The 21,125-nt window shown below is 36.8% G+C and overlaps 1 protein-coding gene across 3 annotated transcripts in view; it reads left to right on the top strand.

Moving 5' to 3' along the window:
* GIGYF2 (GRB10 interacting GYF protein 2) overlaps window positions 1-21,125 on the top strand; it is a 78,017-nt gene that overhangs the window by 3,680 nt on the left and 53,212 nt on the right. For all 3 annotated transcript variants that reach the window (XM_082320519.1, XM_082320518.1, XM_082320517.1), the window contains exons 2-5: window positions 9,292-9,371; window positions 11,976-12,105; window positions 14,299-14,394; window positions 18,869-18,977. In XM_082320519.1, coding sequence (XP_082176645.1) covers window positions 9,331-9,371; window positions 11,976-12,105; window positions 14,299-14,394; window positions 18,869-18,977 — 376 coding nt within the window. In that variant the 5' untranslated portion in view covers window positions 9,292-9,330. The remainder of the gene's footprint in view (window positions 1-9,291; window positions 9,372-11,975; window positions 12,106-14,298; window positions 14,395-18,868; window positions 18,978-21,125) is intronic.

The following is a 21,125-nucleotide window of genomic DNA, read 5'->3' as shown; positions in this document are numbered from 1 at the left end:
CTCTGTTTTGCAGAGGGAGGGCTGTCAGTCCATTCTCTTTGAAGGTGGTTAAACATTCCTTGAATATAGAAACTGTAGCTATGGCTTGATGTCTGTGCAGGAAACTAGACTGCCATTGAAATTTTATGTCCCTCTTTTTTTTTTTTTTTTTTTTTTTGGGGGGGGGTATGGAAAGGATGCGCAGAATTGTTTTGATGCATCTGAGGTTTTCGGAAAGCATGAAATCAAAGTGTGTGTTTTCAGGAGTGAGCCTCTCCTGTAATCCTTAAAGCTTGTGATATATAGAAGCTGGATATCTAGACCTCAGGATTGTGGAGAAAAGCAGAAGGGATACCAGGAGCTCTGTAGAGGTAGCAGAGTCTATAGGTCAATGAGGAATTTTGATGGACATTTAGAAAATCTGTCTTAAAATACTGCCTTGTTGACAGTACCTTTTTGGATTGCTTACTATTTTTTGATTCCCTCAGCTAATTATTAAAGCTGTACATTATGATTTTCTATCTTTTTGGCCATATGTTTTAAAAAAATCTAGGCAAATAAGAAAGAATGATTACTTGATGCCTTCAGCTGTGAGTGGCTCTTGTATATGTAATTTGTTGTTATAAACAGATAAATGAGCTTACATATAACATGTTAGGAAAATAAACTGGTTAGAAAAATATTTTTGTATGTTAAATAGCTGTTATTACAGTGAAAGTAGGCATGATGCATTGCACTTTGTGAAGGTAATGTTTTGTCACTGGGTATTTGGTCCTTTTTATTCAGTAGAGAAATACTTGTTTCGAGTTGTGGTTACTATGAAATGCTCCCCCCCCCCCCCGTCACTGACAACAAATTGAAATATTTTGCATTCTGTTGATAGTATTTTATGATAAAGATACTGGTTTGTGTGACTGGGAGATTCAGAGGCTATAGATGTCCATGTGTAGATCAGATTGGTTGTGGTCCGTGTGTGGTAGTGTGTCAATTCAGACTGGATGAAACAGAAGGAAACGATGCACTTTGTACACTGTGAAGATTCTTTTGAGTGAAGTTTTATGATTAGAGTCAGAATGTCATGTGGCAAGGAGTTGGTATCCCTGGCAAGTAATGGATGTATAAACTGATTTTTTTTTTTTTGAGCCACCTGTGGTAGAATCTGAGGATGATGTAGGTTGGAAGAGCCCAGCCTTTGGTGGTTGTCTGCTCCAGCCTCCTGCTCAAAGCAGGGCTGACGTCAGCATTAGACTGAATAATGTGTGTGATAGAAAGTGAGTGAGGCTGATCATGGAAGTAGCATATGGCAAGGTTTTTAAGTAAAAGCACCTAATAACTTGATTTAATAAATCAGAAGCCTAGTTCAACTACCATTAAAACCAGTGGAAGCTTTTACATTAGGTTTAGTTAATGCTGAATCATTTGTGTATGTAATTTTCTCTATTTATGTTATACTAGGCTTTGAGAGTGCTAAGGCAAGATCAGGATAACATCACAAGTCATTTTACAAAGATACAGTTCTTGGATCAAAACAAGTGAATATCTTTTAGCAATATTAACATAAAGAAAAGTGATAAGCTATTAAAAAGTGTTGTCATTCATATGTAGTAGCAAGTTACCTTCTGACTTCCTGGTTGATAAACAATGCAATCTGATACTAATTCTCTCTGCTATGACTTTTTATTAGACGCTTTCTCACTGTTGAATATTTGTTTCCTGAAGTATAGGAATCAGAACTGCATGAGTAGGAAACCTTAAGAAGGGGTGGGGGGAGAGACTTTCTACAAAGCCCAGAGAAGCTGCTTATGTAAATCACATTTAAAAACAACAAAAAAAACCCCACAACAACCCAGATCTGTTAATTCAATGAATGTTTTCAGTGAATGTAGTCTGAAGCTTTGTTCTGCCACTTTGAATGGATGTATGGGCTGTGTAATGTGTGTGACGAGTGGGAGAGGGGTGCTGTGGTGTGGTTTTGGTTGCATTCGTGTAGTCTGACTACTGGCCTCATTGAAGAGCAGGTAGACAGACTCAGCATCCTGATCTGTAACATCATGTGGAATGGCACAGACTAAATATTTACCTACCAGAAAAATTTCCATGTACAAGGTAGACGGATGTGGAAGTGATTTTCAGCTGGAAAACAAGAGTGCTGGCAGGATTTTGGGACAGGATTTGGAATGAGAAGTGGTTTGTGTTCCAGCCAGTGGCAGGACCAAGGGTGTGGTCCCCTGACTCCACTTGGAGCTTAATCGCTGGTGTCTGCCTTTGGTTGGAAGTCTTGTAATAAAGGTGGTCACACTGCTTTCTGGTGGAGAAACTGGGAAAAGCTTTCATGTGTGTTCGTGTTCAGGTGGAGCAGGAAGTGGATAGCTCTCTAACCTACCTCTCACCACCAAGTTCGCAATAGTAGGTAGGAAAGGAGGAAAATATCTGGAATTATGATGTTTAATGTTCCTTTATTATGCTTGGATTTTGGTAGGTGTGCAGGTCTCTTTAGTCTCTCTTGTCATCCTATCCCAGAAGAGCTTCAGTGCCTACTTCTTGTGTTTGTCATTCTTGACTGCGGTGCAACATATTGCAAGCTGCAGCACTCCGTGAAGCTTTAGATGGATCTGTATGAAGTGAGCAGAGGGTGGTCAGTTTGGTCCTGCCATTTGAGAATGTCACTGCCAATTTTTGACGAGAAACTGCTGAGAGACTGAAACACTTTTGCAATTATTTGAGACAGGAAGGTTATAAGACTTTGAGATCTAAAAATGTAACTGTAATAATAGAGGCATAATTTCTGGAGAAGTGGATGGTTTAGACATTGTTCCCTTAGGAAAAACTTCGTCTTGGCATGTGGGTAGATAGGCCTTGAAAAATTCACTGCCTTTATCAGGATAAAGGCTTGGTAAGCCAGAAGGAACTGCTGTGACTCGTCTGGCATCTTGTGTAATGTGACTAATGTTTTTTTCTTCTGATTAATTTTCTGTTTAAACTAGAACATACTTTTTAGAAAATCATTTAGTGTTGACCTGAAAACAGCTTACACTGTTTATCTCTGAATGTCTTGCTTCAGTCCCTTCACTGAATAAACTTGGGTCTTCAGCCTTTTTTTACCTGCATGATCATTTACAGACTGAGCAAGATAGTTAAATTTTTCTCAGAGCTCAATAAATAGAGCTTTGTGGGTTTTTTCCCCGCTGTAAGGCATATCTGTCATGTTCTATCAATTTTTGAACACCTGATTTATCATCTTTCTTGCCTTACAGACAGCAGAACAGGACATGGTATTCCTGCAGTGATAAAATCCACTCTATATTTACTCTATATTTCCTTATTTCTGTATTTAGTGTTTTCTGTTAGCTCTTCTAGTCAATGTTGTATTATATGTTCCTTTTCAGATGATTAATGTCATAAATCTCAGATTGGTTTCAGGACTGTTTTTTTCCAGAATAGTCTTGCATCTGTTGTATAGCACCTATTTTATTCTGCTTGTGTTTTGATTGTATGCTTGGCCTTATTAAATGCAACCTGCTATACTGGACTGAGTAATTGAATAATTCATAATGGCATTATAGATGATGCGTCATTTCCATTATTTACCATATCCATGTTTGTCATCCTCAGGTTTTAGAAGTTATGTGGGCCAATGTTACAGATTCTATAGAAGTAGAGGATAACTTCTTACCTTTTACTCTGTTTTGAGAATATCTTGCCTCCTGAGATGGGTTGTTGTAGATTCTTTAGAAGAGAAGGTTAAAAGAAAAAACAGGTTGTGATGATTTGAGACTTTTCATGTGGTTCTGAATGATTTTGTCCTTTTTAGCATTCTACTTAATGGAAATGTCCTGCAGAAGTTAAATTTTATTTCACCTTCTTGTTTGAGCAACGAAATTTCTACTGTTACAAAAGTATATTTTGATTGAATGTCTTCCATAAATCCATGTTGGCTGGCCTTAATTATGTCAGTGTCCTTTAATCAGTGTTGTCTGCTTTAGCCAATGATTAATATCAAAGAGACTGGTAGTGTAGCCACCTGAGTCATCGTGTTTACCACTTTACTTAAAAGGTAGCTTGCATACAGTTCTGGATCTTCTTTAGTGTTTCAAGAATTAGAGAAAATCAGCATTAATTATTCAGTCAACCTGTTAATTTTTTTTAAAACACAGTTACTGGCACTGAAATTAGCTAGGTCTAGTAGCTGCCTGTGAAATGTTTTCTTGCTTGTGGAAGGTGAAGTTTTATCGTCTTGATGTAATGTTGGTGTTGCATGGCGGAGCACTGCTGTTCAATTCCTGCTCCAAGTTAGCTTAAGGAGAACCCAATTCCTTGCACTTAAATCTGCTTATATTAGATTTCTGTTGTTTTCTTTGGTTCTCAAAATTTTCAGCCAATTTCTAGGTTAAAAAGGCTGTTTCAAACCTACAGTAGCAACAGAACTACCTTGAAAGGAAGGGATACTTTTCTTCCTAAACATCTCTGATCAAACCGTAGACCATTTCAAAATAAAATAGCTGTGTATAGGAAGGATCAGTGGTATATCTTTTTTTCAAGGTTTAGGTTTCCAAAGTTAATAAAAAAACTAAGCAAGCAGCAGCCCCAAAGCTGTAAGTTGCAGTGACAGTCCAAATCTTTATTTTTTTTTTTGTCTGTAGGAAAGATTAGATGGGCAGACCTGAATGCGGTCATTGCCTAGACTCAACTTGGGATGCTAAGAATCAGTTTATCTCTATCCAAAACAGCAAAACATCTTGGTGAGATAGATTGCTATGTGGTACAAGCAAATAGAATTCTGTAATGGAAATGTAGAAATTTAACATTGCCTGAAAGTCTTCACTCAAGTGCCTATCCCGAGGTTGAGCAAAGTCTGGAAAACATCACAGTTTAGATCTTTCAAAGTCTCTGAAAAACAGCTTTTTGCCTAGATATTTATTAGATATTTATTAGATATTTATTAGATATTTATTAGATATTTATTAGATATTTATTAGATATTTATTAGATATTTATTAGATATTTATTAGATATTTATTAGATATTTATTAGATATTTATTAGATATTTATTAGATATTTATTAGATATTTATTAGATATTTATTAGATATTTATTAGATATTTATTAGATATTTATTAGATATTTATTAGATATTTATTAGATAATTTTAATATATACTAATAATTTAATATTAGATATATATTATATATTATTATATATATTATTATATATATTATTATATATATTATTATATATATTATTATATATATTATTATATATATTTTATATATATTTTATATATATATTATTAATATTAGATATATAATAATTTAATATAATAATAATAATTTAATATTAGATATTTATTAGATAGCTATACATTTTAGAAGACCAGAGCTTGTGGCCAAAATGTGCCACAGTAATTATAGACCTTCCTTAGATTTTTTTTCATCTTCTTATGCATTTTAACATACAAATCTAACCGGTAGAATCAAGTTCCGACTTGTGTCTGAAGCAGATGTTTCCGAGAGCTTTAATAGATTTGTCAGGTACAAAACTGAGAGCTTGAAAAATAATTTAAAAACTGCGAGCTTGGTAAAACAGCCATTTTGCCTAAAGTAAACCAATGAGTTGAGTGTTGCTGATAGCAGCTTCTATACCTGTAATAATTACCTGTTAATTGTGAGTGAAAGCCACTTAAAGGCTTAATGTTATTGGATTACATTTTGTATCTGCTCAGAGGATGGACTTCTGACTTCCAAAGTACTAAGCTGCTCACAAAATAGAAAGCTTTTTTGTTTTTTCCCTTGCCAGTCCACAGGTTGATGGTGGGGTTGATGTGATTTCTTCTCTTTTCAGTCCTGCATGCTGATAGCAGGTTGGTGGCTGCAGTACCACCCCAGGAAAATGTGGTCCCAGTTCCAGCTTATGAAGCAATTCCATTTTTCCCCAAATATGTAGGAAAACTGCAACTGTTTGTAGGGTTGCACTGGCACCTTGATCAAGGATTGACCTGATTTGAAGAAAACCTTGGAGAAAAGGTTCACCTTTGAAGGAGTGGTGGGAAGTCCTCAGGTAGCATTCTTGCCCAAGCAGTGGTACTCACTGGACATTATCAAAATATGGCCTCAGTTTCTTGGTTCAACTTGAGCCGGTCCCTGTGTGCTCTTTGCCCGTATAAAATCTGTGGCTGTGCAGATTCCTCATTCAATAGCCATTAATTTGTAGAAAATCTTGATTTACAAAACTCTAGCAGTTCAGAAAGGGGCTTTTCCCTCATCAAATTATATCAAGGAGGAAATGTGTTAGGTATGTATTATTTCTGTGATTTGCCATCCTTGATTAATAAGGAGGCAGCATAGATAAAGACCAAAATTAACATTTTAATTATTAATTTTTGAAGTTTAGTGCCTAAGAAAGATAATAAAGATCTGATACATTCATTCCTTTTCCTTGGCCAAAATAGTTAAATTTATGACCTGATCATTTGTTCCTTCTTCTTAATTCCTCACCCTTTTTCTTGCTCCACCCCGACTCTTGCCTCTCATGATGCAAGTGCTGCATGGTCCACCCCAACTTGCCTTTCCAGTTAGTACAGCTTCTCCTCTGTTCAACGACCCCGTGTGTTGTGCAGTCCCTGTCAGAGGTTCCTCCCCAGTTTACCTTCCGTACTCTCACCTTTTGGCTGCTGCTTTGTGAACCAGCAGAAGCAGCGCATGGTTTTTGCTTTCCCTGTCTTCTCTGCTCTTACATGGCTAAGTGTATTCCTTTTGTGCACTTGCTGTCTTAGCTTTCTTGAGTCTCTTTGTTATTCCTCTGCCCCCTTACTCCCAAATCATTACCTGTTTCCAGAGTGCCTCCTTCCCAAGGGTTTTCTCTCAGCTTTGCTTGTAATTTCTTTTTCATTTATGTTTTATTTCTGGGTAATGCTGCCTATTAGAGTAAATTCACCTGTTACACCTACTCAAATCATCTGCAGATCTTTTTTTTTAGTCTGTTCCTCCCCCTCCCCCCATTTAGCTACCGTTTCATCCACTTACAAGTGTCTCGCTTTCAATTCAAAATTCATGCAGTCAGAACTTCTAGGGAGGATCTGATTGCAACACAGAAGAGGAAGCCAGCAGAGAGTTCCCCAAAAAAAGTGTGGTGGCCAAAAATGAGGGATGAGGAAAACCATTTTGCAGCTAAATGGGATGATTAGCAGGCTTTGTTTATGCTTGTAGGTACTAAAGTGCTTAGGAGTCCAGTTGAGAAAGATGACACAGTATTCTCAGTTTTTGGGAAGGAAGCCCAGAGGGTGGGGCCTGGTGGGTCCAAAACTAGTAAACTGCTTGATCCTAATGGGTTCTTAGTGTTTTATCCTTGTATCTTATGCTTTTCAGCTGTGTTTTCATTGCAGTTTAACATTCAGTGCCAGCCTTTTTGGTATTACTGATACTAAGCTAGTATTGATGTTAGGAGCTAGAGATCCCAGGTTCCCTGGTGATTGACATGGGTTGATCTGAAAGCTCTTCCCCCTATACCTCCCAGCAGAAGGATTACAGGCATTGCAGGAAGCAAAGGGACAGCCATCCAATTAAGGCTGCTAGGAATTGTGTTAGAGGCTTGTCTCTGCCAAAGTGTGCGCGATGGTTTGCTTGAATTGCTCCACAATATTTTCACATGTGGCTGCCGTATGTCTTCTTTAGCTACCTAACCTTGTATTTTGATTTGCAGAATGATGAATGGATATACCGTGAATGTTCTAATGAGCTGTTGGCTGCTTCAAAAAGGCAACCCAAATCAGACCAAAATCATCTCAAACTAGGCCTGTGAGACTGGCTGGATATTTTTGTATTAGCTTCTGGTGCATGTAGTGGGGATAATCCTATTTCATTATATAGGGTTATTGTGAAAATAAAAATACTACAATTTATATATAAATTGTGTATGGGAAAAAGTTAATATGGCGTGTAGTAAAAATACATGAGCCAAACATTGGCTGGTAGGTTTAGGCTGCATGGAGTTTTACAACTATTTATAATCGTATGCCCAAAAGATTTGGGTAAAATCTGCTCAAGCAGTTTTAGTGTGGGTTTTTTTTTCCTTTCATTTTCTAGCTTTCAGGCTGTTGATTTTTTTTTTTGAACTCTAATATCATTACTTCAGTAGCATATATATAAGAAAAATGTTTCCTTTGTGTGGTTTTGTCTTTTTCTTTTCTTCAGTAACTGATGCCCTTTCCACTTCTATCTCCCCACATTTTGTTTTTCTTTTCCATCACCTTTTCATGCAAAGTATAGACCAATTTATGAAGCTCCTTGTTTAGTCCTTGGGTCTGTTAAGGAACAGAGTTGTGATACGGCAAAGCTCCCTCCCTACCATCTGTCTTTATGGGTTCTTGAAGGCTAATCAACCTCTTTCTGTAGGTAATGCTTCAAATCCTTTTTTTGTTTGATTTTTAAAAAAACAAAACCCCTTCCTCCGCAGATCAGAATTTTGCCGTTGCTGGAAGGAAAGAGGAGCTGTATTTTCTTACTGCAAAAGACACTTCTCCAGAACTGCATGGGCTGGACTTGGCTCTGATAGAGGAAACTTCATAGCCTTCCATTAGTCTTGTTCTTTCTCTTCAATATGGCTTCATCTGCTGTTGTCCATGCACTCTTGATACATAGGAACTTGGTATGAGCTTCACTAGTGTCTGCAGGACCTTGGCTAATAGGAAAGAAAGCAGCTGAATTCTTAAGTTGTGCATTTTTTTGCTTAATAAAACCAAGAATGAGAGAAATACTGTCATCATCTGCCTGCAGATTTAGGAGCATGTCACAGCATTGGATGTACTCAGTCTTTAGAAGGCTTATTTTTCAAGAGTGAGCAGTGGAAATTTCTTGAATACTCTGCCACTCAACTCGCAAATCTTGCTTGCTGTAATTCTAGTGGTTTTTTTATCCTCTTGTAATTGTCAGGAAGCTGCAATTCTGTTAATTAAGCATTACTGTTCTTACAGAAGAGGATTATGCATCAAATTCTCCGTGTTTGGTTGTCTTGCTGTAATCACTGATTTGAAAAGGGAGTGTTTGTACAAATTGTTTCTTCAGACGCCCTGATCCAGTGTCCTGTTTGAGCTGTTAAAAAGATGAATTTAGGGAAGAGATCTTGATGCAGTTACTCCTGTATTAGTAAATTACTCTGTGTTGGAGAGCTGAAATGGATTCCTTAAAAAAAAAAAATAAATCCACATAGTCAATTTTTTCATTTCTTTGCATGACCAGGTGTGCTTTTGTATTGGAAAGAAATTTATGAAGGAATGTATTAATCCAGTTGTTTTCATAGTAAACTTTTTTATTTTTCAGGTTCACGCTTTTTAAAAAAGAGGAATAGAACAGGAAAAAATGGCAGCAGAAACTCAGACGCTTAACTTTGGGCCTGAATGGTGAGTTTTTTCTGCCTTGTGAGACTCCAGAACCTTGTCTAAAATTTAAAAAAAAACATTATGAATTTCTGTCCTTTGGGACTGAATTGATGATAAGACTGAATGGGATACAATGTCTTTGTTGTTCCATACTGTTTCACCTCAGTCCCTGGCCTGTGACTTAAAGCAATATTATAAAATTAGTCTTCATTTTGTAAATTGGCATTTTGTATGAAATGAGTTGGGTTTTATGTTATGGTAATGCATAACGTTCACATGGCTACCAAGTATCTGAGGGAGGAATAATGTTTATGTTCTTGGAGGTATACACAGAGTAAGTGAAGACTTACTTGTTTGGTCTTTCCATGTGATACATATTAATAAGAAGTTCTTACACTCTCCTCACTGGACTTAAATCTATAGCTAAGCAAGCTTTTTTTTCCCCAGTATTTAAAAAAAAAAAAATCTGTATGGAATATGGTAAAAGTGTGCGTTCCAAGTCAGTCTCCTGCATGTGCGCACTGAAAAATGTCAGGAAAAACGAGCTATTGTGTTAAAGGGAATCCATGACGTTGTATAATCTTGTATCAGCTGATAGTTTTCCAGCTTGTCTGACATGCGTTGTCCTGGCTTTTGCTAAAGAGTAATTGCACAGGTGTGATTATTGTTCAGTATTTGTTCCAATTTCTTCTTAAAGTGTTGGTGACTGCGATTACAAACAAGAATTCTGGATGGTGTGGTTTCTGAAGAGTGATGTGATCCTTAAGTGTGTAAATGGGAGTGTGGAGTGGTTATAGGAAGTATAATTGCTGCATAGCATGTGGTAAGACTGTTACTGGAATAATGCATTTACTTTTGCTGACACATTTTTATACGCAGTGTACAAAAATTGGAGAGTATTCAACAAAGAAGACAGACATGATTTGTGGCCTGGGAAACAAAGAGAGAGCTCAGTCTATTTTGTTAGATTGAAAGAAGGTTAAAGAATTACTTTATCACTGTCTATAAATACACCCACCAGGCAGATCTCTTATGCTGGAGTGCTCTTCAGTGTAAGATAGACATGATTAGATTCATTGATGGACAGAAGCCAAAGTTATATTAAAAAAAGAGAAGGGGGAAGGCAACTCTAAAAAAAGCACATATTTTAACAGTAACTTGATTGCTGTGTCATAGTGAGTGGACTTCAGTGTCCATTTAGTTTAAAAAACAGATAACGTATGAAAGTATATATTATACTTCAGTGAGTTACTAGATTTTACAGGAAAAATGGAATAAAATTCTAAGATTTATAATTATTCTTTTGCGTTGTAGTATAGTCATGTCTGTCATGTATGCTGTTGTATCACTTAATAGTGAAACTCTCGGTCACGTTTGATCTGGATTGGAGTTGAACATTCCACTGAGCCACCTAATCCTTTGAGTAATGCCTCCCCAGGCATTTTTTGTTTGGAAGTGGTATGTAAAGAAACTGCCACTGGGTGGCACCAAACTAAAAAAATAAGATAAACATTTGAATTGCAAATTACTTTTTCCTTTCTGTTTAAAGAACAATAAAACAAATCAAAGCATGCTTCAGTAATTAGGTGAGAGGTAGCCTCTGAATCAATCTTTTAGTTTAGAGCACCTTCCTTTCCAAGGATTTTGCAATTGTTGAGAAAAGTTCTCATTGTTTTACTTGTCTAAGATGCATATCACGGAGACTGTAGGAAAATGGTCTGGGTTTTGTTTCTTGACACACATCCTTTTGTAAAACATTCCTCAAACTTAAAAATACAGGATATTTGGGTAGCTGAGGAAATGATTGTATAGAATGAGACTAACCCACCTGCGTATTGGGAATAATGTCATATAACCGTAAGATGTTATCTGCAAGAAGTTGAGTAGCTTACCTGTGTGGGATGACCAAACTTAATAGCATATTTATCTGTTACCATAAGTTAGATTACTGCTTGAAATGTTTCTGAAGTAAAGCGTGGCTATATTTTGTATATCTTTTTTTTATTGAGACGCTAAGCTAAATGATGTATGTGCTCTCTGAAAAATGCCATTAATTTTAAGTTCTGGAAAAGGAATTTGGAGTAGAGTAGATTCCAGAGACACAAGAAGAAACCTCATTGCAAAATTTACTGTTCTATACTGTTTGTTAAACTTTACAAAATATCTGAATAAATTTTTTCCTTAATGTTTGCTGCACTGTCCCTAGTGTGGTATGAATTTTCTTGTCAAAAAGAACCTGTTGTCATAAATATCTATGGAAGATTTACAACTGAATTTTGTGTAGCCAGTATAAATAGCTTAGTCAAGGCTTTAGGGGTGTAGCTAGCTTGCTGTATAGTCAACATAAGAGTTCTCCAGGGGATAAGTTGAATTCCTTGATGTGCTCGTGGGAGTATTTTTTTTTCTTTCTCTCTACTGTCTATGGGGAAAATGATGGAAGCTCTTTCACTCTTCTTGTTGAAGCACCAAGTGTTAGAGTTTTGAAGTTAGACTGTTAATGTCTTTACTTTCAGTACTGGATTTATTCCATTTGTGTCAAATCTTTAAATGTGCAGAGGGATGATAGCATAGGTGAAGATACATTTTCCTCAACTCAGTTTTCATTGCTTTTCTGCTTTATTTTAGGCTGCGAGCTCTGTCTAGTGGCGGGAGCGTGACATCGCCTCCTCTGTCTCCAGCTTTGCCAAAGTACAAACTAGCAGACTATCGCTATGGGAGAGAAGAAATGTTGGCACTTTTTCTAAAGGATAATAAGGTGAGCAGGACAAGGAAGAAGGCCTGATGTGTGTATTCCTAATGACAGTCTTGTGATTAGGAATAGTTATTTGTATTTTGTGGTTATGGACAAAGAATTTGTGTATCCCTTGGCAAAGAACTGAAGAGGTCTAATTGTGAGGGTTTTTTTGAGTGTGTGCTTATTTGATCCCACTCTTACTACGTTCATTGTGTCTGATTCATTCTTTTTGCCATTTTAGGGGCAACTTCCTGTACCCCCGAGAACAAAAAAACCTGATTGCCATATTCAGTCCCACTGCCACAGATGATTGAGGGTTAAAGTCTCCTTGCAGCTGTGCAGATTTGCTTGCCTCAGTAGGATTTTATTTAATATAATGTAAAATAGTTATTTGATTCAGCTTGAAATTCAGGCAATGAATCATATTAGCAGATCATCTAAAAAAGGCAAGAGCCTTCCCATTTATCCTGACTTAAGGCAGTTCACTTTAGCAGGTAACCAGCCCAATGAGAGCAGTCCCCACTTCTCTGGGACTCAGGACAGAAATACAGCCTAGCACATGTAATGCAAAAGAGCAGCAGTCAAGAACTTCCCTCTGGCTTAATTTCAAATGAAGGTTCTCAGTGATACAAAAGTTACATTTCAGAGAGTGTTTCAGGCAAATGATTCATACATTCTGCATTTGTAAACATTAGGCTTTTCTGTAGATGGTGGCAGAGGTTGGTTTATTGTTGCAGCAGACACGTATAGACTTGGAAGTCTGAATCCCTCCGAGAGCCTTAGTCTCAAGTCAGGGAGGGACTGCAAGAAATTACGTCAGGTTGTGCCTTTAGCTTTGTATATAGATGTGCACACATACCTCCATGTTCTTACCCTACCGTGGCTGCACTGACATTTTCATACAGTGCTGGGAGCCCTGCGTTGCTTATACATGGATTCAAGGGCATTGGATGTCCAAGATTTTGCTAAAGCTGTTAAATGTGTTATAGCTTAAAGCCATGTTTTAACATGCAGAATTATCCTGCTGTATGTGATTTAAACCTTGATGTTATACTTGAATAAGTCAGCCTGTCAGAGGTCATTGTTTTTTGCAATTTGTGTACGTTCTATCAGATGATAAGACCTCTACAGTTGCAACTGATTCAGAACAGCCTATTAATACCCTGTGTTACAGGAAGCTCTCTGGTGGTTATGAATGGTCCAAAAGAATACTTTCTCTCTGTGTGTTTGCCAGAAGATCATTATTATTATGTCTTGCTTTTGATATACATGTGTTTCCATGGTGTTGAGTAATTCTAGTTATTGAGACTGAGAGGACTCCTGACACTGTTTCTAGTCAACTACTAGATGTGATGTTTTTAAGCTGTATCTTGTACCCTAGTCCTTTTTTACTGTGTCATCTTCAATCTTTGCTGGCCGAAGATTAGGCAAAGTTGCATCTCTGATTAAAAGATACTCTGATTGAAAGCAGGAAGACTTCTGCTAGGGTATACCCAAATGAAAAAAAGTAAAACCGTAGGTTGCTTTGCTTCAATTAAGATTGGGAGAAGTCTTTAGTATTATGAACTAGATATTTTTGAAACAGTTCTCTGTTGGCATAATTAGAGCTGTAATTGCAGCACATGCTCAAGGTCACATCTGCTGATGGACTGATTAAAAATTAGTGTCAAAATTTATTTTGATTTAAATCATCAGTGTTCTCTACTTAATAAATCCATACCTGTAGTTTCACTTTACTTTTGTTTTACTCTCCTTGTTGGTTGTAAATTGAGAATGCTGACTTTAAATCAAATACAACCTCTGTGCTATATATGGTAGCTTTGTTAATATATATAAAAAAATACAGCTATAAAAGTGCATTGAAGTTAGAGCAATACTTTTTTTAATTTACCAGATGAAATTTCACTTGGTTCAGATTTGAGCTGCAGTGGTGTGGAAGTTTGAATTCAGATGTGTATGATCTTGATACTTTACATATTACAGTTGTGGGTGGTGGATGCTTTGGGTGATTTTTCTATAAGAATTTTTTTCTGGGGGGTGTAAATTTGCAGCGGTGTTACACCCGCCCCCAATAAATGTTTTTGGAAGTACTGATGTACTGGGTAGATGGAGACAGAGTTGGCAGGATAATTTTTTTGTAAATCAAAGCGTGTGGCATCATCCCTGAAATGGAAATACATGTGTATATTTGTACGCTATTTTCCTTTCATACAGATACCTTCAGACCTTCTGGATAAGGAGTTTCTGCCTATTTTACAAGAGGAGCCCCTGCCACCACTGGCACTTGTACCTTTTACAGAAGAAGAACAGGTTTGTATCATTTTTTTTGTTTTTAAAAAAAGCACTTTAAATTGTCATTAGTGTAAAGACAAAATAAAGAGTACACCTCCATTAAAAAAACAAAATTTGAGATTAGTAGATTTCAGGGAAAGAAATTATGAAAGCATGCTGTGTTAGCATAAAGTTTAAATTCCATTCATGCTCAATTATTACTTAAATTTGAACAAATATTTTTCGTACAATGTTCTGTTTATGGCACACAGTCAACTTGTTAAATCTAGGATCATGTGGGAAGTATTACCTATTTTTTAAGTACACAGCATTTTCAGATCAGTGAAACTTCTACAGTTTTTGGACAACCTTCTCTGTTGTAATAGAAGTGTCTAAGTTCTGTAACTTCACTTTTGTGGTCTTTGGAGAAGCGTTTAAGTTTTTTGACTGTTAACATTTCTTAGGAAGGTGCAGTACTCTCAACTACTTTGTAAGCAGTTGCTTCATTATTTCCTTGTTTAGTCTCTATAGGTATATAATTAATTGGTGAACAAGATAAGAGTGAGAGCAGGTAGTCCACAAAGATTCCATTTCAGGGGTGACTGATCTGAGTAGTTTGAAAGCCCTTGCTTTAAATTCAATTCCTAGCAGAGAAAACTGTCTGTCCCCCTCTGGATAAATGCCTCTGACTTTTGACTCTGAATTGATTCTCTCTTTATGGCTGTCAGAACTTCTGATTTTGTAGTTGCTCTCTGGTTTGTCATGTTTTTTAGCACTTTTCTTACTTCATAATACTTCATAATCAAAAAGTTTGATCTTTTTGTTTGTTACTTTTCTAATAGAAAGCCGAGTATTTTTACTGACTTGAGTATAATTTGATTTTTGCAGGGGTGGGGAGTGTTAGTGTTAGTTTCTTAAGATTTCAGAGCATCCTTCTTCCTTTGCCCCATGCTATTATATTCTTGAATTTTTCATCATCTTTTTTTGCCTGGGTATTCTGGCATATCCTCTTCACCTCTTCTGGAATTCCTTCCTTCTCAGAGTTGATTTATATTTCTTGTGTCTTTTTAGGATACTGTCCTTTGACATAAGATGCTAATAGTTTAGCTTTTAACCAGCAGTCATATTTAAGTTTACATAAATACACTCTAGGAACTTCATGTCATAGTCTTAAAAGGCAACTGAGATGGAGAATATGCTTTTATGGGAAATCTTAGCCCAGCTCCCATTCTCTGGTGGGAACAGGAGGGATTCAGGCAGCAAGCCCAGGAAACGGTCACCCAGACATACAGTAACACACCAAAATATAGAACCTTGGTGTTAAATACCTTTGGACTTATTTTTTTGCTGATACATAGCGGAGTCCTTCAGAGAGTAAACTAGAAGCCTTTTACGGTTAAAGGGGCCGTTGACGTCTGGGGATTGTCAAGATACCGTCCAAGGGGAATAATAATAGTTTAAGGCTATGGTATTGAAGATGTGCTGAGTAGCCTCTTGGTACAGATGCGATCATAAGTGCTGCTGAGCTTGAGGGATAGGTGGTCCTCTGCTGCAGTGCCCAGTGTTTCATCAGTCTTGAAAACTTCTGAGGAGTTGGTGTGCACTGTGTCACTGTTTTTTTTTTTCTGCTCATTTTCACCTGTAATCATACAGGAGTCTTCATGGTTGGCTTAACAGTTCTCTACAATCTCCACAAAAATCTTAATCTGAAAGAAGAGGTCCATATTTCTTTTTTAAGAAAGTCTTTCCTTTAATGCTTTCTGGGGACCCAGAGGATGTTAACAATCTGATTTTTCTTATCTGAAGATCTTTATTCCCCCCTTCATGACTGATTTGAGATACCAAGGGAATGGCATTATTTAAGCTACCAAAAATTCCTGGTGTTTGTTTCCCATGACATAATAAACATTGTTCATCATCAAGAATCGTGTTCAGAAGTGATCTTGAGGTGACTATTAATGGCTTTGCTGCTAGTCATGGTGCAGGAAGGCTCTTTCACCTAAGGTTGATAAAAGAGAGTTTAAAACACCTTTGGCCCCCTTCCGTGAATGCTGAGGGTAGTATTATCCTCTCAGAACTTGAGGGATGGAGATTTGGGAGTCCTGTAGAGGACAGGCTGATCAGAACACATGTACTTTTGGGGTAGTGTTCAGTTGAAACTGAACCCGTCAGGCTTACTCTAGGCTTGGATTCAGAGCAATTCTTGCTTGCAACCTGGGAGTTATGCACCTGATAGCATTGTAGTTGTATGTGTAATATGTCCAGGAAGAACTTCTCTCAAGCTGATTTAAAGATGCGTTATCTAGAGGTGGATGATAGATAATGTCAGCTATATGAATTTAAGCTTAAATTTGTTTAGTCCTGTGAAATTTAACTAGTCAGGTACTCATGGCTACAGTATTCCTTATTACAGGACATGGATATACTTTGGATGGAATTGCTGGTCCTTTTTATCCTTTTTATGTAGAATGTTACTTTCCTGGTGATAAGAATGCTGGGTTAACTTAGAGCTCAACTGATTCACCTTGTAGTAAGTTTTGTTATATGACACCATAGATTTGTCTAAGATCTCTTTCCAGGGAGCTGTCTTTTGAAGAAAAGAAGGTTTCTCCAGATAGCTTTAACAGAGGATTCCAGCACTGACCACTAGCAATATGCAGCATATATTCCTTTGCCTCCCCCACCCCTGCCCCTTATTCCTAGTTGCATTAGGAAAGAATTCAGTTGCCTTAATCTTATCTGCTTGTGGAGTAAGGGAGTCTCAAGCTCTTGCTAAATATGATGGAGGTTTTTGTGTCCTCATTGGTTATGTTTGACGTCTGTTTCTTGGGAAGTGTTCCATTTGCTACTAAAGGATTAATTGAGCCCCTGTTTTGGGACAGCTTTGCTCTTTGGTGTGCATTGTCAGGGATGGACACTGAAGTAATATACTAATCAATAGTAGGGTTTTTTTTGCTTTTTTTACTTTGCTTTCTTGTTACTTATTGTGATCTTACCATGTGGATTATTACCACTATGCACATTACATGGATTGCATCTTCACCACAGCAAGCTCTACATTTGTTTAGAGTTTAGGCAGAGAAGTAAAAAAAAAAAAAAAAAAAAAAAATTGGAAAAGGAAGTAAGATTACTATTTTGTTCTTATTGGAAAAATAAGGCATCAAAAATTAAGGAATCTCCTATGCAAGACAGTGAATCTGATCAATAGCTTAAAGTTGTTTCTGTAGTAAAATATTTCACTGCTTCACAAAAAAGCAGAAGTATTGACAGCAGGAAAGGTGATTTGCTTAGAGGCAAATGTAAGTGGTTCATTTTGACTTGCTGTTGAAATGGTTGCTGTATACTTCAAGAGCTAGCTAGGAAAATAGAATCAGATTTACTGGAGGCTGACCTTGCTATTTCACCATGCATGGCTGGATTCTTTTTTTCCCCTCAAGTCTACTTAGTTAGCAGTTCTTTCTTGAAGGAGGATCTGCTTTGTAGGAAGAACATATAGAGCAGTTAGGCTTGTTTCTGAAATGGGTTAAAACTCCTTCAGATGTCTGTTGGCTTTGATGTTAGACATTTAGATTTTTAATAGTATATAATTGCTTGTCTCATTGTTCTCTGAAGACCTTCAAAGTCATAGTAATTCAGATGAGTTCATGTAAGCAATTTGCCTCCTTTAAGTTCCTATCAAGAAGCCTGACGTAACAGCTGTTTGGAGTCCTTTGCATTCTAATTATTTAAAACTTGCATTCAGAAAGTGTGTGTGAATTCAGGTGTGCTTGTTAATGTTTCTGAACATGCTCCTGAATTCTTTGGCCCAGTTTTCCAACTATTTGTGCTCAGAGAATGGAGCCAGAGTTTATTATAATTATCCATTCTTTATCGAAATAGCTTTCTCTTTAGCAATTATTTCATATTAAAATAAAGTTGAATTTTACTGGTGTTTGTCTTACTAAAATGAATATAATTTAAATTCCAAAAGCCTTAAACACACTTAGTTTTCCCTAAAGCATGTTGCTCCTATGATAGAGGGGAAAAAAAGACTTATTTCTGCAAAGGAGATTGGTAAATATAATTTTATTCAAGTTCTGTTGCTCTTTACGTGTTTCTGCTTTGTTTAAGAAGTAAGTTTAGAATTTATATTAATGGTGTCAGGTATAGGCAGGTGCCAATCTCTTTTTGCAACTGAATGGCTGTGTTTAAAGCTGCTGATGTTCTAGTCACTTCTGTGCTGGAATCATCTGATAAAGGAGTAGGTGCTCACTTGCTACTTCTAGAGCGTGGCAATTTCAGGTAAGTAACTTGGAAGTGCTAATATTGTCCAAGATCCTTTTATAGACTGCTTCAGCTACTCATGTCTCCAGGGAATCTTTTTCCTTGTTAGTGTTAGTCAGTTGTAGAGAATTTGCAATGAACGTAAGGAAAGCAAAGCTGGTATTAAGCTAAATTTAGGATAATGGTTAAGTGTTTCTGGTTTTGTTTTTTTTAATAGAATCTCACCATGGCTCTTTCTTCTTCTTGGCAGAGAAATTTCTCGATGTCTGTAAACAGTGCTGCTGTCCTGCGGTTGACGGGACGTGGAGGAGGAACGGTGGTAGGGGCTCCTCGAGGTCGAAGTTCCTCTAGAGGTCGAGGTGAGCTGTTAGTGGGATGCACTGCAATGTGTGCAGGTGATCCAGGTTAAAGCTTCTGAAAGATGTTAGATGGAGCTTGGTTATAGCCAGATTTTCTCATGCCCAGTTTCTTTTCCCTTAAAGCTTTGAAACCTTTCCAATAAGGTGGTGGTAGAGAATGAATGTTGTGTTTAGTGATTGTTCTGCGCAACTTAGTGCACATCTGATACCTGTGTTACATGCCTTTGTCAGATTGGTGGGTGTGGAAAGCAAAAGGGAAAGGTAGTTTTGAGGTGGAATAGGAAATTCTTTGGTTCAGAATTGTTAGAAATAAGCTTATTAAAGGTATAAAACCAATTTATAGGGAAAGGGGAGAAGAATCCACAAATGTATTTAAAACATTAAGATTTTAGTAGGTGGTGTCCAGTGTTCTGAAAAGTTATTTTTATTTATTAACATCCTGAGAATAAACAGGAGAAGGTTAATGGAAAGACATAATTGAATTTGGGAGAAATTTGAGTCTTGCCAATTTTAGTGCATCACTATAGTTGATGTCTCATCCTGGATCACTTCAAACATTTGCAGATGAATTGAGAAAATGTTCTCAAGTCCTATCACTACATTCAAAACAAATGGTTAAATCTAGAATTTATCTTAGCAGTTCCCTTTCAATGTGCATACTGCTGTGAACACTATTTTCGGGGTTTATATATAAATATGATGGGTTACATTTAGAATACTAAGAAGCTAATAACTTGGAAGTATCATCAGGAGTGATTGATCATGTAACCTCTGTCTTTGCAGGTGCTTAGGTGAGGTTTTTCTTAGGGTCCTTTCTAATTAAATTCTAAATGTCCTTAACTGATGATATTTTCAAGAACATCTTCAGAAATCACTTCCATATATAATTAAATGCTTGACCAGAATTTTGCTCTGACTTAATTTGTTATCTCATTTCTGTTCTCATTCCTTAATCCTGCTTTCTTCTTGGCTTACGTATTTCAGATATTTGTAGATTGTCATCTGTCCTTTTGTGGTTGCTTCCCAGCTAAGGCACATACATTTAAACTTTTGTAAGGCTATTTCCATATTTCCCTGTCACTTCCCCTCCTTATTTATCACTGTCTCTGCCAAATGCTCAGGGCTTAATTTAAAAAAAAAAAAGTGCACATATATAGATATGGGGTGACACTCTTATACCTTGTTATATTTCTGTTATGCATTTGAAAGCTGTTGCTTTGTTGTTGTGTGCTTTTAGTGTGCATATTGCATTGCTACCATCCATGTTTCACTTTTGCTAGGAATACATTTATTAGCTATATTTTTAGATGCATTAAGGCTTAATTCTGCAAATGAAATGAATGCTGCTTAAAATTTGGTGATTTGAGATCATATGACCACTAGTGTGCTCTCTAGTTTCAGTATCAAGATATCTTGACCATTTCTATGTATGCTAAACCCTTTATTTTTCTTCCTTTTGTCAAATTTTCCTTTTTTTTTTTGCGCTGTGCCATTAGCAATGAAGGTCATCCTCATGCAGTGAGCAGTGGGTTGCTTTTTAATTGCCCCCACTAGTTTCAATGAGGTCATAGGGTTATATGTGGCAGAATATGGCTTCTAGTGCAGTAATTCTATTATTGAATCTGTTTGTATGCATGGAAATTTTGTTTGGCAATAAAGTTTGATTCACTACACTTCAGGGAACAGAACTTAAAATTTATGCAGTATTATTAAGATGGTTTGAAAGCTTCTACTGCATATATTCCTATTTTTTCGTACTTCATTTTTAAGATATGATAAGAAATACTAGCTCAAGAACCTCGTTGTAAAATTCACCTTTTTCACTTATTTTTGTTTTCATCCTCATTTGATCTTTTTCTCTTAATTTGTATGAATCATATGCTGTGCTTGTTAGGCTACTCTGTCATTCTTACTTTCTGCTAAGCTGTAAAGGACACATTTCTCCACCTAAGCCCATTCATTTTTCATTCTCGATACATTTGAAATTGTAAATTGCTGAGCTTTTCCTCTTTCATTGATATTGATTGCTGCTTGTTTCTTCCGATCTTCCCCTTTTCTTTCCATGAGCAATTAGTCTTGGGCTTTAGGCATGATGAGTCTTCCCAGAGTTTCTATATCTCAGCAAACAAATCAGGGCTTCTGCCAGGA

Source organism: Platalea leucorodia (genome assembly GCF_965183815.1).
Source record: "Platalea leucorodia genome assembly, chromosome: 8".
NCBI lineage: Eukaryota > Metazoa > Chordata > Aves > Pelecaniformes > Threskiornithidae > Platalea > Platalea leucorodia.
Note: the sequence above shows the minus strand (reverse complement) of the source record. Positions and strands in the feature narration are given on the sequence as shown.